The sequence below is a fragment of the Leucoraja erinacea genome, chromosome 12, assembly GCF_028641065.1.
Source record: "Leucoraja erinacea ecotype New England chromosome 12, Leri_hhj_1, whole genome shotgun sequence".
Taxonomy (NCBI): domain Eukaryota; kingdom Metazoa; phylum Chordata; class Chondrichthyes; order Rajiformes; family Rajidae; genus Leucoraja; species Leucoraja erinaceus.
In genome coordinates, this window is record NC_073388.1 from 6894221 (window position 1) to 6910232 (window position 16012).

The window sequence follows — 16012 nt, forward strand, 5'->3', positions numbered from 1 at the left end:
GTTGCAGATTTTTACAATGTCAATCAAATCGCGCCTGCATTTCGTTGCTGGTGTTATGTGTTTGTTACTGTGCTATGGTATCAAGTACATTTCTACAGAGATGGCGCAGCGGTAGTGTGGCTGACTTGCAGCACCAGAGACCCGAGTTCGATCCCGACTCCGGGTGCTGTCTGTTCGGAGTTTGTACGTTCTCCCTGTGACCGTGTGGGTTTTCTCTGGGAGCTCCAGTTTACTCCCACACTCCAAAGACGTGCAGGTTTGTAGGCTAATCGGCTTGGTATAATTGTAAATGGACGAGTGTTAGGGTCCTGGTCAGCACGGACTCGGTGGGCCGAAGGGCCTGTATCCGTGCTGTATCTCTAAACTGAACTAAACTGGGACCGTGTGGTTTTCAGCAGCTTTGACACAAGTGGTCCCGACACCTGTTAATATTTTAAGGGGTTACACAGAAAAGCTGGAGAAACTCAGCGGGTGCAGCAGCATCTATGGAGCGAAGGAAATAGGCAACGTTTCGGGCCGAAACCCTTCTTCAGACTGATCGGGGGTGGGGGTGGGTGGGGACAAGAAAGGGAAAAGGAGGAGTAGCCAGAAGGCTGGAGGGTGGGAGGAGACAGCAGGGGAGCTGAGGAAGGGGAGGAGACAGCAAGGACTAACAGAATTGGGAGAATTCGATGTTCATGCCCCCGGGGTGCAGACTCCCCAAACGGAATATGAGGTGCTGTTCCTCCAATTTCCGGGTTCCTTTCAAATGGAAAGTTTGAAAACTATTGTGCTCGCTTGCAGCTAAAATCATCTTGGAAACTGCTGTCGCAAAAAGGAGATGACTAAGAATGAGATGATATTGGATTTTACAGGTTCTATTCATAGCAAGGTCATCCTTTAGGTATTCACCACTATATGTTATGAAATCCTGTTCAGTAATTAATAACCATCAGATCATCTTTTTGACTTAAAGATTATTCATCATTTGCACTGACATCATAGGTTAAATTCTCATCCTTCCTAATCTCTCCCTTTAGCTCTAGTCCTCAAGTCCTGGCAACATCTGTGTAAATCTTCTCTGTACTCTTTCCAGCTTTCAAAGAACTGGAACAGGCACAGTTATCCCAAGAGACTTATTAGTTTAGTTATCGGGAGAGATTGGGCAGGATAAGAATTTATTCCTTGGAGCGCAAGAGGCAGAGGGGTGATCTTATAGAGGTGTATAAAATCACATGGGGAATTGATAGGGTGAATGGACAGAGTCTTTTACCCAGGGTAGGGGAATCAAGAACCAGAGTGCAGGGTGAGAGGAGAAAGATTTGACCCTGAGGAGCAACTTTTTTACTCAGAGGGTGGTGGGTGTATGGAATGAGATGCCAGAGGAGGTGGTTGAGACAGGTACGATAACGACTGCCGGCACGCAGCCTACAACATCTTGAAGCCACGGGCTGCGGTGCTTCTAGATGTACAGGACTTACCGTGTTTGTACATCTGGCCGCCCGCAGCGGTGACTGCAGAGGTTTGTGGTCCCAACCACGGGGGGAAATGGAGGAGGACTGACCAAACTTTGTGCCTTCCACCACAGTGATGAATGCTGTGGTGGATGTTTTGTGTTAAATTTTTATTGTTAACTGTGTGTTCTTTTTTATTGTGCCGCTGCTGGCAATTTCATTTCACTGCACTTCATTGTGGCTGTGACGAATAAATCTGACTATAGACGAACATTTATAATAAACTTGGACTGCTACACAGATGGGAAAGGTTTAGAGGAATACGGGCCAAATGCAAGCAAATGGGACTATCTTAGATGGGGCGTCTTGGATGGCATGGACAAGTTCATAAATAAGTTATAGGATCAGTTGTGAATCTGTGCAATTCTCAGCCATAGAAGGCAGTGGACGCCAATTCACTGAACGTTTTCAAGAGAGAGTTAGATAGAGCACTTAGGGCTAACAGAATCAAGGGGTATGGGGAGAAAGCAGGAACAGGGTACTGATTCTGGATGATCAGCCATGATCACATTGAATGGCGGTGCTGGCTTGAAGGGCTGAATGGCCTACTCCTGCACCTTTTTTCTATGTTTCTATGATCAAAATGAGGCCATTCGGCTCGTCAAGTCTACCCAGCCATTCAATAATGGCTGGCCTATCTTTCCCTCTCGACCCCATTCTCCTGCATTCTCCCCATAAACCCTGACACCCATACTAATCTTCTTCTTCTTCTTCTTTCATGTGGCGTGCACAGCCTAAAGTTGTTGGACAACTTGTTCCATTTGATCTTCCGTTTGTGCACGTCGAGTTGATTGCATTAGTCGAAACAGGGTGGACCACGTGAAGGTTGCAATTTTCCACCCAACCCGTACTAATCAATAATCCATCAATCACCACCTCAAAAATATCCATTGACTTGACCTCCACAGCCTTCCGTGGCAATGAATTCCACAGATTCACGACTCTGTGACTAAAGACAATAGACAATAGGTGCAGGAGTAGGCCATTTGGCCCTTCGAGCCAGCACCTCCATTCAATGTGATCATGGCTGATCATCCCCAATCAGTACCCAATTCCTGCCTTCTCCCCATATCCCCCGACGCCCCTATCTTTAAGAGCCCTAGCACTAGATCTAACCAAGTTGGGCCGAATGGCCTGTTTCCCTGGTGTGTTCCCTCCCTCCTGCCTTTCCCTGGCAGCCTTGCAAGAGTTTCCATTACCTTCCCCGTGTTCCCGATGTTGGGGGAGTCCAGAACCAGGGGCCACAGTTGAAGAATAAGGAACAAGCCATTTAGAACGGAGACGAGGAAACACTTTTTCTCACAGAGAGTTGTGAGTCTGTGGAATTCCCTGCCTCAGAGGGCGGTGGAGGCCGGTTCTCTGGATGCTTTCAAGAGAGAGCTAGATAGGGCTCTTAAAATCAGCGGAGTCAGGGGATATGGGGAAAAGGCAGGAACGGGGTACTGAATGGGGATGATCAGCCATGATCACATTGAATGGCGGTGCTGGTTTATTTCTCAACGATGAGACAATGCATTTAAAAACAAGACACTTCCAACGAACTGCAATTGCAACACCCAACTTGAACAAAGGAAACTGTGCCGTGAGAGTGATTTCATCAAACCAGGTCACATTTTCAATTGAAATTCAATTCAATTGAGATGACATGGCCGGCAGTATTCGCTGACTGTTTAAAATGTGAGGGTTCTTTCACAACGTTGAGAAAAAAATACTCTTAAAGCAAGATACTGCAACTAATCGCAAAGGAGAAAAACCCCAACTTCAAGAAAGGAAAGTGTGCATTAAGAGTGATTTCTTAAGAGTGATTTAAGACAGCGGAGTCAGGGGATATGGGGAGAAGGCAGGAACATACAAACTCCACACAGACAGCATCCATAGTCAGGATCGTACCCGGGTCTCTGGCAGTGTAAGGCCACAACTCTGCCGCTGTGCCAACCTGCCACCTTTTTCTTTGGACAAAAAACAGAATCAGAGTTTAATATGTTGCAGCTAACACCAGCATTTGAGTTGCTTCATGCGTGTCGCTGTTTGTCCAGTGAAGTGAGGACAATAGTCTGTGGAATTCTCTGCCTCAGAGGGCGGTGGAGGTGGGTTCTCTGGATGCTTTGAAGAGAGAGCTAGATAGGGCTCTTAAATATAGCGGAGTCAGGGGATATGAGGAGAAGGCTGGAACGGGGTACTGATTGGGGATGATCAGCCATGATCACATTGAATGGCGGTGCTGGCTCGAATGGCTTACTCCTGCACCTATTGTCTATTGTCTATTGAGAGCCACTGTGTGTGTGATGTGCACGCACTGTCGCTTTGAGGCGGCACATTCCACACAGGACATCTCAGCCACAGCGCATCCAAGCAAAGATCTCTGTATCCAAGTACTCACGCCAGGGGCAGTCTCCGAGCAAGTTTGGATTCTCTCATTGGCCGCCGCTGCCAGAACTTCCGCAGCAAGTTTGGGAAATGTTCACTCTTCCTTCCGATGGAAATCGACCTAGCAGCAGCACCGAGCGTGGATCGCGGCATGGGGGCGGGGGGAGCCCAGAGAGGAACCGGGAGAGGTCTGACATCGGACACACACACACACACAGTCAGACACAAGGGTCAGATCCTCTCCGGAGACCAGGGGGGGACCAGCCAGGCGGAGGGGAGAGCAGTGCCCAAAAAGCCTCCTCTTTTGCTCGGCTCGTCTCAAGTGCGTGGCGCTGAGTTTCATAAATGCTTCTCCCCCACGGCACCATGTCCAACAGCTCCAGTAACTTCTTGCTAGTCCCCATTCCCGAGGTCCCAGCCGTCGACTGCCTCCATCACAGAAACGTGAAGATCGCGGTGCTGGGAGCGAGGAGCGTTGGGAAGACTGGTGAGCGAGAGACTGGCTGAAAACGACAATTCTTTTTTTTTTAATTTTTTTTTTAAATTTCAGAAGACAAAAGACACAAATAGTTGGAGTAACTCAGCGGGTGACAGGTAGCATCTCTGGAGAGAAGGAACAGAAAAATGACAAAAAAATCTCATTTTCTCAATCTGATGAGGGTGGCTCGACCCGAAACGTCACCTATTCCCTTTCTCCAGACCCGCTGAGTTAGTAGTGCCCGACCCGCTGAGTTACTCCAGCTTTTAGTGTCTATCTGTTTAAGAAGGAACTGCAGATGCTGGAAAATCGAAGGTAGGCAAAAGTGCTGGAGAAACTCAGCGGGTGCAGCAGCATCTATGGAGCGAAGGAAATAGGCAACGTTTCGTCCCGAAACGTTGCCTATTTCCTTCGCTCCATAGATGCTGCTGCACCCGCTGAGTTTCTCCAGCACTTTTGTCTATCTTAAAGTGCTGGAGTAACTCAGTGGGTCAGGCCACATCTGCAGAGGGAATGCACAGGTTCTTTATAAGTGTCTTTATAGCCGTGGAACACTCCGGGTAGAGTGTATGTATATTCCACACTCGCCCCTCTCAGAAGAAGGGTCGCGACCCGAAACGTTACCTATCCATATTCTCCACAGATGCTGCCCGACCTGTTGAGTTGCTCCAACACTTTGTGTCCTTTTTATGTCACCTCTGCATGCTCTCCACAGATGCTGCCCGACCCGCTGAATTACTCCAGCACTTTGTGTATTTTCTTTTGTAAACCAGCACCTGCATGTTCGTTGTGTCTCTTGCCCACTACTTCGGTGGCGACCTATTAACAAGTTATTGGAAGTTTTTTTTGGCATTTCCTCCTCTCTTCCAAATTTCCGTGACCCCCCCTGTTTTTTTTAGAGACACTGCACGAAAACAGACCATTCGGCCCACCGAGTCCGCGATCACCCTCAGTGTTCACCACCCTAGGGACTCTCAGGACTATTCACATTTTTTTTTAACCGAAGCCAATTAACCTCCGTCTCGTCTTTGGGGTGTGGGGGTGAAACCAAAGCACCCGGAGAAATCCCACGCAGTTCACGGGGGGAAAGTACAAACTCCGTACCGACAGCATCCTGTGGTCAGGATCGAACCCGGGTTGTGAGGCAGCAACTCTGCCGCTGCGCCACCGTGCCGCCACTTTCGCTTCTCAAATTTTTAACAGCCACTTTGCCATTAACTTCTGAAGTCTGAAGAAGGGTCTCGACCCGAAACGTCGCCTATTTCCTTCGCTCCGTAGATGCTGCCTCATCCGCTGAGTTTCTCCAGCATTTTTGTCTGCCTTGCCATTAACTTTATTTTCTGACTACACTGGGAAAATACCGTCAACATCTTCACTCCTTTAGCGACCGCTATGTTGATCCTTAAAACGTATTTAAAGATAAGAAGGTCTCGACCCGAAACCTCATTCATTCCTTCTCTCCAGAGACAGCATTTTGTTTCTGTCTTCGGTGTAAACCCGCGTCTGCAGTTCCTTCCAACGCATTAAAGATGTTATTTCCTTAATACTTTAGCTGTTAATATCCCCAGATGTATAAAACGGTTGGTCTGTGGCCACCATCTCCAACTGCGGATAAGATACATCATTTTTTGTCCAAAACATACAATAGTCTGAAATATATTTTAACTCAAATCTCATTAAGAAAAAAAGTTGTTTGCACTGATTTTATGATCTCAATAAAGCATCAGCTGTACTGTACACAGCTCAAGAGCTGATATATTAAACATATGTTAAAACGAAAGTAGCTTTAATGCAATAATCTATGGACCATGAGAACAGAAGGGTCTTTTTTTGCCATTTACTTTGTTGAAAATTGATGGGTTGTAAACCTGATTCAAAATACTGTGTTTCACACGACTGTGTCAAAATACTGTGTCGGGGTTATGGGGAGAAGGCAGGAGAATGGGGTTGAGAGAGAAAGATAGATCAGCCATGATTGAATGGCCCAGTAGACTTACAGTAGTTTAGTTTAGAGATACAGCACAGAAACAGGCCCTTCGGCCCGCCGAGTCCGCACCCACCAGCGATCACTCTGTACACTAGCACTATCCTACACACACTAGGGGAAATGTACAATTTTACTGAAGTCAATGAACCCACAAACCTGTACGTCTTTGGAGTGTGGGGGGAAACCGGAGCACCCGGAGAAAACCCACGAGGTCACAGGGAGAACGTACAGACTCCGTACAGACAGCAACCGTAGTCAGGATCAAACTTGGGTCTCTAGCGCTGTAGGGAGCAACTCTACTGCTGCGCCACCATGCCACGGTGATGGGCCAAATGGTCTAATTCGGTTCCTATAACTTATGAAATTTTAAACTGCATTTTAATTAAAATTACACATTGTCACCAGACAGAGTGAAACACTAAGTGAGCACTGACACCACCAAACACACCAAGGTAACGTGAGAGGGGAAAGATTTAATAGGAACCCGAGGGCCAACCTTATCACAAGAGGGTGGTGGATATTTGAAATGAGCTGACAGAGGGGGTTTTTGAGGCAGGCACTATCACAACATTTAAAACGCATTTTGGAGAAGGGACATTGGATAGGAAGCATATAGAATTCTTAAGGGATTGGTCAGGCTAGATGCAGGAAAAAAGTTCCCGATGTTGGGGGAGTCCAGAACCAAGGGTCACAGTTTAAGAATAAGGGATAGGGCACTGAGATGAGGAAAAACATTTTCACCCATAGAATTGTGAATCTGTGGAATTCTCTGCCACAAAAGGCAGTGGAGGCCAATTCACTGGATGTTTTCAAGAGAGAGTTAGATATTGGGGTTAACAGAATCAAGGGATATGGGGAAAAAGCAGGAACGGGGTACTGATTTTAGATGATCAGCCATGATCATATTGAATGGCGGGGCTGGCTCGAAGGGCCGAATGGCATACTCTTGGACCTATTTTCTATGTTTCTATGTTTCTATGAAAGGTTTGGAGGAATATGGGCCAAATGTTGGCAGATGGGACTAATGCAAATGGGCAACTTGGCTAGCATAGGCTCATTGGGCTGAAGGGCCTGCTTCTATCCTGCACGATTCTATGAGAAATATCATATTGAGTGGCGGTGCTGGTTCGAAGGGCCGAATGGCCCACTCCTCCACCTGTTTTCTTTGTTTCCATGTTTCTGTGTCTGAATGGCACTGCTTTAAGAATACTGAAACTCTCTGGCACTCTTCAAATTGCAGGGTTGTTTAAAGGATAAGTACAGTATTTAGGCACTAACTATACATTTCCCACCAAAACACACCATCCTTCTAATGGCCCCACATCAGCTACGAGTAACAGTTTTCTCTCTGCTGCCGTGTCAATTTTCTGTGAAATTGTACACATTTTGTTCTGTGACATAGCCTCCTCGTTTGACATGGGAGGTTGAGATTGTGGATTCATGACTGATACGATCAGTGTCTTGGAACTGAAGTGGCGATTCCAACTGCTCTTGAAGTCTTGTTATTTTTTAGATGGCCATTTCAACCTCTTGTCAATTACACGTGCCAGCAAGGTAGACAAGAATGCTGGAGAAACTCAGCGGGTGAGGCTTTTTTAAAACCGAAGCCAATTAACCTACGTCTCGTCTTTGGGGTGTGGGGGGAAACCAAAGCACCCGGAGAAAACCCTCATTGAAACATATAAGATTGTTAAGGGTTTGGACACACTAGAGGCAGGAAACATGTTCCCAATGTTCGGGGAGTCCAGAACCAGGGGACACAGCGGAGTCAAGGGATATGGGGAGCAGGCAGGAACGGGGTACTGAATGTGGATGATAAACCATGATCACAGTGAATGGCAGTGCTGGCTCGAAGGGCCGAATGGCCTACTCCTGCACCTGTTGTCTATTGTCTATTGTCTACATCATTGAAGCATGACATGCAAACATGAGATAGGAATCATGATGTCTTAGTAATTAGCAATTGTCAACGTTTACCTGCAGATGAGCCTCATGTTAGTTTATTAGTTTAGTTTAGAGATACAGCACTGAAACAGGCCCTTCGGCCCATCAAGTTTGCACCGACCAATGATCCCCGTACATTAAAACTAGGAAACCTGGAGATCTCAGAAGAAAACCCGCGCAGGTCACAGGGAGAACGTACAAATCCGTACAGACAGCGCCCGTAGTCGGGATCGAACCCAGGTCTCTGGTGCTGTGAGGCAGTAGCTCCACCGCTGCGCCACACGGTGTCGCCCTATTGTGTAGCTATAAATACACATGGGGACAGATTTCATGTTCAAGTTCAAGTTATATCCTGATTTGAGATATAAATGAATATGTCCAGCAGAAAGCCTATCTTTTGGATGAAGTAGACAATAGGTGCAATAGACAATAGATATTCGGCCCTTCGAGCCAGCACCGCCATTCAATGTGATCATGGCTGATCATCCCCAATCAGTACCCCGCTCTCCCCATATCCCCTGACTCAGCTATTTTTAAGAGCCCTATCTATCTCTCTCTTGAAAGCATCCAGAGAACCCGCCTCCACTGCCCTCTGAGGCAGAGAATTCCACAGACTCACCACTCTCTGTGAGAAAAAGTGTTTCCTCGTCTCCGTTCTAAATGGCTTGCTCCTTATTCTTAAACTGTGGCCCCTGGTTCTGGAGGTATTTTGTTTCAAATGAATTTTGTTCTTTTTTTTTGCAGCTTTGATTGTACGTTTTTTCTCACAAAACGATTCATTGGCGATTACGAACCAAACACAGGTTGGTGTGGATAGCAGATACCGACCGAGTCATTGGGGAATGAAACTAATTGTTGGTAGTTGTTGCCATTTACCGTGGCTTATTCTTTGAATTGCAGGTGCTTTGTACACCAGGCAGATGAATGTTGATGGGGATCAAACGACACTACAGGTTCAAGACACTCCCTTTGCTGCTCAGGTAGAACCCATCCCTGTACTCACTCCTTTGTTGTGAAGTTTACACTGATCACAATATCGTTATTAGTTCCATTACGGCACAGAGATGTTCAAACAATGCTGTTAAGTTTAACAAACACAAAGCTCCCTCTATGTAACTTCCAAATGCATTTCATTGTCTCTGTACTGTACACTGACAATGACAATTAAAATTGAATCTTCTGAATCTGAATCTGAAATGTTGCCAATCTCACTTCCCTCTGGCAGACGTTACAAGGCCTTCTACGCCCGAACCTCCAGGCTAAGAAATAGCTTTATTCCCAGAGCTATAGCGGCTCTGAACCGGCCCTGCTGAGTGCCCCCCACCCCCCCCTGGACTGTCTCCCTCGGATGGTCACGACACACAGCTTATTTATTTATTTTACTTTTCTTTTTTATCGGTTGGAGCTGCATACTAAATATCGTTACACTGATGTGCAATGACAATAAAATATATTATTATTATTATTATTATTATCATTATTATTCAAAAGAGGAACATCAGAGACAAAGAGAAAAGAAATTGCATTTCATTCAATATTTCATTTATTTTGCCATCTTTAATAAGGATCCAAAGCTCCACTGAGATGCCAGGGATGGCGGGAATGTCACATGCTGAGACAATGGAGCGGCTGGGCTTGCAAACTCTGGAATTTACAAGGATGAGAGGGCATCTTATTGAAACGTATATGATTATTAAGGGCTTGGACACGCTAGAGGCAGGAAACATGTTCCTGATGTTGGGGGAGTCTGGAACCAGGGGCCACACAGTTTAAGAATAAGGGGTAAGCCATTTAGAACGGAGATGAAGAAACACTTTTTCACACAGAGAGTTGTGAGTCTGTGGAATTCTCTGCCTCAGAGGGGAGTGGAGGCCGGTTCGCTGGTTACTTTCAAGAGAGAGCTGTTAAAAATAGCGGAGTCAGGGAATATGGGGAGAAGGTAGGAACGGGGTACTGATTGGGGATGATCAGCCATGATCATAGTGAATGGCGGTGCTGGCTTGAAAGGCCGAATGGCCTCCTCCTGCGCCTATTGTCTATTGTCTATAGACATGGATAGGTGACATCTTGACTTCAGACTGATGGGAAATGCCGTGACCCTGAAAGGTCATCTATCCATGTTCTCCAGAGTTGCTGCCTGACCCGCTGAATTACTCCAGCACTTAGTGTCCTTTTGGGTAAAAGTGCCTTGCTTCGCCACCTTGCCAGGCTTTGTCCTGCCCCAACCACTCTTCCAGATCCCACCTCTCTGCCCCCATCACAATCAGTCTGAAGAATGGTCCCAACCCAAAATATCGTCTATCCATTCCCCCCTACAGATGCTGGCTGACCCGCTGAGTAACTTCAACACTTTGTGCCTTCATTTATACAACTTCAATTGGTTTCTGTATATAGAATGAAGAGCACTTGGGCAGCTTACAGACCAGCAGTATGAATATTGATCTTTCAAATTTCAAGTAATCCTTGCATCCCCTCTCTCTCCGTCCCTCCCCTACCCTAGTCGACGTTCTAGTTTCGCTGTCGTCCTGATCTGTTCTTTTTATACCTTTAATTTGTTTGTTCTTTGTACCTCTTCATACCTCTAGTTTCCCTCTCCCCTGACTCTCAGTCTGAAGAAGGGTCTCGACCCGAAACCTCACCCATTCCTTTTCTCCAGAGATGCTGCCTGTCCCACTGAGTTACTCCAGCATTTAGTGTCTATCTTCAGCTCAAATGTCATGGTGAATACTGTTGCTCTGTCTTTGCTTCCCTAGAATTTAGAAGATTGAGAGGGGATCTTATAGAAACTTACAAAATTCTTAAGGGGTTGGACAGGCTAGATGCAGGAAGATTGTTCCCGATGTTGGGGAAGACCAGGACAAGGGGTCACAGGTTAAGGATAAGGGGGAAATCCTTTAAGACTGAGATGAGAAAAACATTTTCACACAGAGAGTGGTCAATCTCTGGAATTCTCTGCCACAGAAGGTAGTTGAGGCCAGTTCATTGGCTATATTTAAGAGGGAGTTAGATGTGGCCCTTGTGGCTAAGGGGATCAGGGGGTATGAAGAGAAGGCAGGTACAGGATACTGAGTTGGATGATCAGCCATGATCATATTGAATGACGGTGCAGGCTGGGAGGGCCGAATGGCCTACTCCTGCACCTATTTTCTATGTATCTATGTAAAAGCCTACAGATTTGTAGGTGAATTGGCTTGGTATAAATGTAAATTGTCCCTATTGTGTGTGTAGGATAGTGTTAGTGTGCGGGGATCGCCGGTCTGCACGGACTTGCTGGGCCGAAGGGCTTGTATCTGCGCTGCATCTCTAAAACTAAACTAAACTTTCATGTGTGATGATGAGCCAAGAAAACTGATGACTCACGATGATTTCATTGCCGTTTCTCTAGACTGTTTACCAGAATTAACTGCATCCAGAACTTTAACAATCTGACAGCTGATTCAGTGAATGTAAACTGTTTGTGGACATCAGTGAAGATGAGTCAAACTATGAGAGCATAGTTCCATTGAATAAGTATGAATGATGTGTCAAAAATGATTGTGACATTCAATTCACATTCCTTTGAATGAAAATGGTAAATAGGATATAACAGAATTGAATTTGTTTTTACAGCAATAAACGTATAAAATTAAATAACATATAACCATATAACAATTACAGCACGGAAACAGGCCATCTCAGCCCTATTAGTCCATGCCGAACAAATTTTTTTCCCCTTAGTCCCACCTGCCTGCACTCATACCACTCATACTCATTCTCATCCATATGCCTATCCAATGTATTTTTAAATGATACCAATGAACCTGCCTCCACCACTTCCACTGGGAGCTCATTCCACACCACTACCACTCTCTGCGTAAAGAAGTTCCCCCTCATATTACCCCTAAACGTCTGTCCCTTAATTCTGAAGTCATGTCCTCTTGTTTGAGGTTATGGGGTTATGTCAAAGGAGTTTTTTTTTGATTGATTGATTGATTGAAAGATACAGCATGGAAACAGGCCCTTCGGCCCACCCAGTCTATGCTGACCATCGACCATCACCCATTCACATTGGTTCTATGGAACTGGTATATGTGAATGTGATTATTTTTTTTAATTAGAAGTAAGTACAATAATGTAGTACATAAGTATCTAATACATAATGAGATAATACAGTTCATGTACAACTTCTTTTTTCAAATTTAGCAGAATGGAAACAGAAAATGAGAGTAGTCAAGATGGAGGGGAAAAGAATATCCTAAGCCGCAGTATTGGTTCGTGAGATAGTAAAGAAAACCCAAAGAAAAGGTAGAAGGAGATAGAGTAGAAAAAAGAGAAGGAAAAAAGAGAAGGAAAAAAAAAGACATAGAGAGACAGAAAGGAAAAAAAAACTAAAGAGATTGAGAGAGATATACCTAATTAATATCTTTATCCACGGTGTGTATGTGATTCTAATTGAATACATTGCATCTGTCTTGGAAGAGGGGAATCATCTCTTAGGAAATAGAAATATGAAACAGTGGAAGTGATGAATAAAATATAATAGCTACAGTAATGATGGAGTCATAGAGTCATACAGCCTTTGGCCCAACTTGTCCACATGTGTCTCATCTATCTATACTAATCCCACCTGACTGTGTTTTGGTCCAAATCCCTCTAAACCTGTCCTATCCATGTACCTGTCTAACTGTTTCTTAAACGTTGCAATATTCCTTGACTCAATTACCTCCTCCGGCAGCTCGTTCCATACACCCACACCACCCTTTGTGTGAAAAAGTTACCCTTCAGATGCCTATTCAATCTTTTCCCCGTCACCTTAAACCTGTGTCCTCTGGTTCTCGATTCCCCTACTCTGGGCAAGAGGCTCTGTGCGTCTACCAGATTTATTCTTTTCACACAGAGAATGGTGAATCTCTGGAACTCTCTGCCACAGAGGGTAGTCGAGGCCAGTTCATTGGCTATATTTAAGAGGGAGTTAGATGTGGCCCTTGTGGCTAAGGGGATCAGAGGGTATGGAGAGAAGGCAGGTATGTGATACTGAGTTGGATGATCAGCCATGATCATATTGAATGGCGGTGCAGGCTCGAAGGGCCGAATGGCCTACTCCTGCACCTAATTGCTATGTTCTATGTTTCTATGTTTATTCCTCTTGTGGTCCCTGTTGTGTTATACACCTCTAAAAGATCAGTACAATACAATAATGATTAAGAATAAAAATTAATAAGACTGGCGGCGGCAGGCACGTTGGCGCAACGGTAGAGTTGCTGCCTTACAGCGCCAGAGACCGGGCTTCGAACCTGACTACCGGCGATGTCTCTACGGAGTTTGTACGTTCGCCCCGTGACCGCATGGGTTTTCTCCGAGATCTTCCGGTTTCCTCCCACACTCCAAAAGCCTACAGATTTGTAGGTTACTTGGCTTGGTATAAATGTAAATTGTCCCTGTTGTGTGTGTGTGTAGGATAATGTTAATGTGCGGGGGAATCGCTAGTTGGTGCGGACTCGGTGGGCCGAAGGGTCAGTTGCCGCACTGTAACTCCAACCTAAACTGGAAATACTTGAGATGGTCTGGAAACATCTGTGGAAAACTAAAGCATGTTAGTTTATTTGCTTTAGCACAGATGCCTGACCACATTTCCAGCATTCCCTGATTTTATTTTCTGATAACCAACATCTGTAATTCTTTGCTATTCAAGACGGGATCCAAATTCTGCCATAACAAGATGTACAAAAATGCAACATCTAAGGGGTTATCTTTGAAAGCAATTTTGAAATATCCACTGGAAGCAGGATTGAGTTCAAAGGCATATCGTGCAGATTGGAATTGACATTGGAACTTAGTTAACCAAGATCGATAGGAGCTGACTTTAATTTTAGGATTTCAATGATATATCTTTGCAATAAATGTTGTACCCTTTATCCTTAGTACAGTTCGGTTTAGTTTATTGTCACGTGTACCGAGGTACAGTGAAAGGTCTTTGTTGCGTGCTCTGCAGTCAGCAGAGAGACAATACATGATTACATTCGAGACGTTTTACAGCGTACAGTGAAAAATCCACCAGGTGGCGCTACCATGGTGGCTGCCTCGCCAACAGCCTGTCAGTCCCCTCTCTGTTTATGTTATTTTAAGTATGATTCAGCAGTGTTTCTTGTTTGTTTTATGTGTGGGGGGGAGGGGGAATGGGGGAAACCTTTTTACAGTCACTTGCCTCGACGGAGATGCGATTTCTCTCCGTGTCGCATCTCCGTCCTTCCCCGCGGCCTGACAACGTAGAGTGGTGCGGCCTTTCCTGGAGACCGGCCTGGAGCTTCAAGCCGGACTTTAACATCGGGGGCTTCGATCCTTTGCCGAGGGTCGCCAGCGGAGCTCCGACCGCGGGGCCTGTGGAACACCGTGAAGCCGCGGTTTCAGGTACGAAGAAGCCGACTCGGGAGCTCCATGCCGCGGAGTGTTCCGATCCGTACTGGCGCCAGAGTTTTGATCATCCCGACGAGAGGGCTCGAACATCGGACCGTCGGCAGCGGCGACTGCGGAGGGTTCATGGCCCCGACCACGTGAACAAATGAGGAAGATGACTGAACGTTATTGCCTTCCATCACAGTGAGGAATGTGGGTTCCACTGTGGTGGATGTTTATGTAACATTTTATTTCATGTGGCTGTGTGTATTGTTGCTTTTTACACGGTGTGGCTGTATGGTAACTCAAATATCACTGTGCCTTAGTTGGTTAAGTGACAATAAATGCAAACTTGAACTTGAACATGGTAAGGGGATATCCTTTGTCTGGGCACTGTGGACAGCTTGATTATTATTATTATTATTATTATTATTATTATTATTATTATTTTATTTTTTATTATTATTATTAATTTATTCATGTACAGTAAACCCTCACAATAACAGACCTCTCTATATGTAGCGGATTTCAATTATGCCAGACCGAGGCTCCTGTTGCACCATCCCATCAGGTTCCCCAACGAGCTGATACCTCGTGGCAGGATCTTCTGGTTGCAGGAGAGGAGAGAGGAAGCAGCATGGAGGCGACATGAGTGACGTGTGTGTGTGAGGCCAGGGGCTCTGCTGCTCCCCGGCCTCTGAATTCCTACTTGTTTAACCCCCGCCCCCCCTCCCCCACCGCATCTCATCCCTCCCTTTCTTGGGATAAACTTTCACCCCCCCCCACACACACACACAGTTACAGACAATAGACAATAGGTGCAGGAGTAGGCCATTCGCCCCTTCGAGCCAGCACTGCCATTCTATGTGATCATGGCTGATCATCCCCAATCAGTACAACAGTTCCTGCCTTCTCCCCATATCCCCTGACTCCGCTATTGTGGATAATCGGCACCACCCCCCTCCTGTGGTCTGTTGTAGCGAGGGTTTACTGCGCAGTCTTTTCTGTAACTGGGATGGCGTGCAAACAAGAGGTTTACACTGGACTTCGGTTCATGTGACAACATTAAACGCAACTAAACTAAACTGAACTAAAGGAAACAAAACTAAACTAAACTGAACTGAAATGAACTGAAGTAAAGTAAACTGAACTGTAATGGACTACACTAACATCCTTGTGTTCCCCTGACAGGGAGATGGAGATGATCGGAGGAGCCAAGACGTTATAACCCGATCTCTTCACTGGGCAGATGGTTTTGTTTTTGTCTTTTCCCTTACGGACACGGACAGCTGGAAAAGTCTCCGCCCGCTCTATCAACAAATCAGGAAGATTTATCCCAGCATCCGGCTGCCATGTGTGCTGATGGGAAAC

General features: G+C 45.7%; 1 protein-coding gene across 1 annotated transcript in view; it reads left to right on the plus strand.

The window, feature by feature from the left end:
* The first annotated feature begins 3760 nt into the window (after positions 1-3760).
* LOC129702035 (ras-like protein family member 11A-like) overlaps positions 3761-16012 on the plus strand; it is a 13584-nt gene continuing 1332 nt past the window's right edge. The window contains 5 exon segments of the mRNA XM_055643541.1: positions 3761-4347; positions 9014-9027; positions 9030-9072; positions 9170-9249; positions 15833-16012. The exon segment at positions 15833-16012 is cut by the window's right edge and continues 117 nt beyond it. Of these exon segments, the coding sequence (XP_055499516.1) occupies positions 4206-4347; positions 9014-9027; positions 9030-9072; positions 9170-9249; positions 15833-16012 (459 nt within the window). The 5' untranslated portion in view covers positions 3761-4205.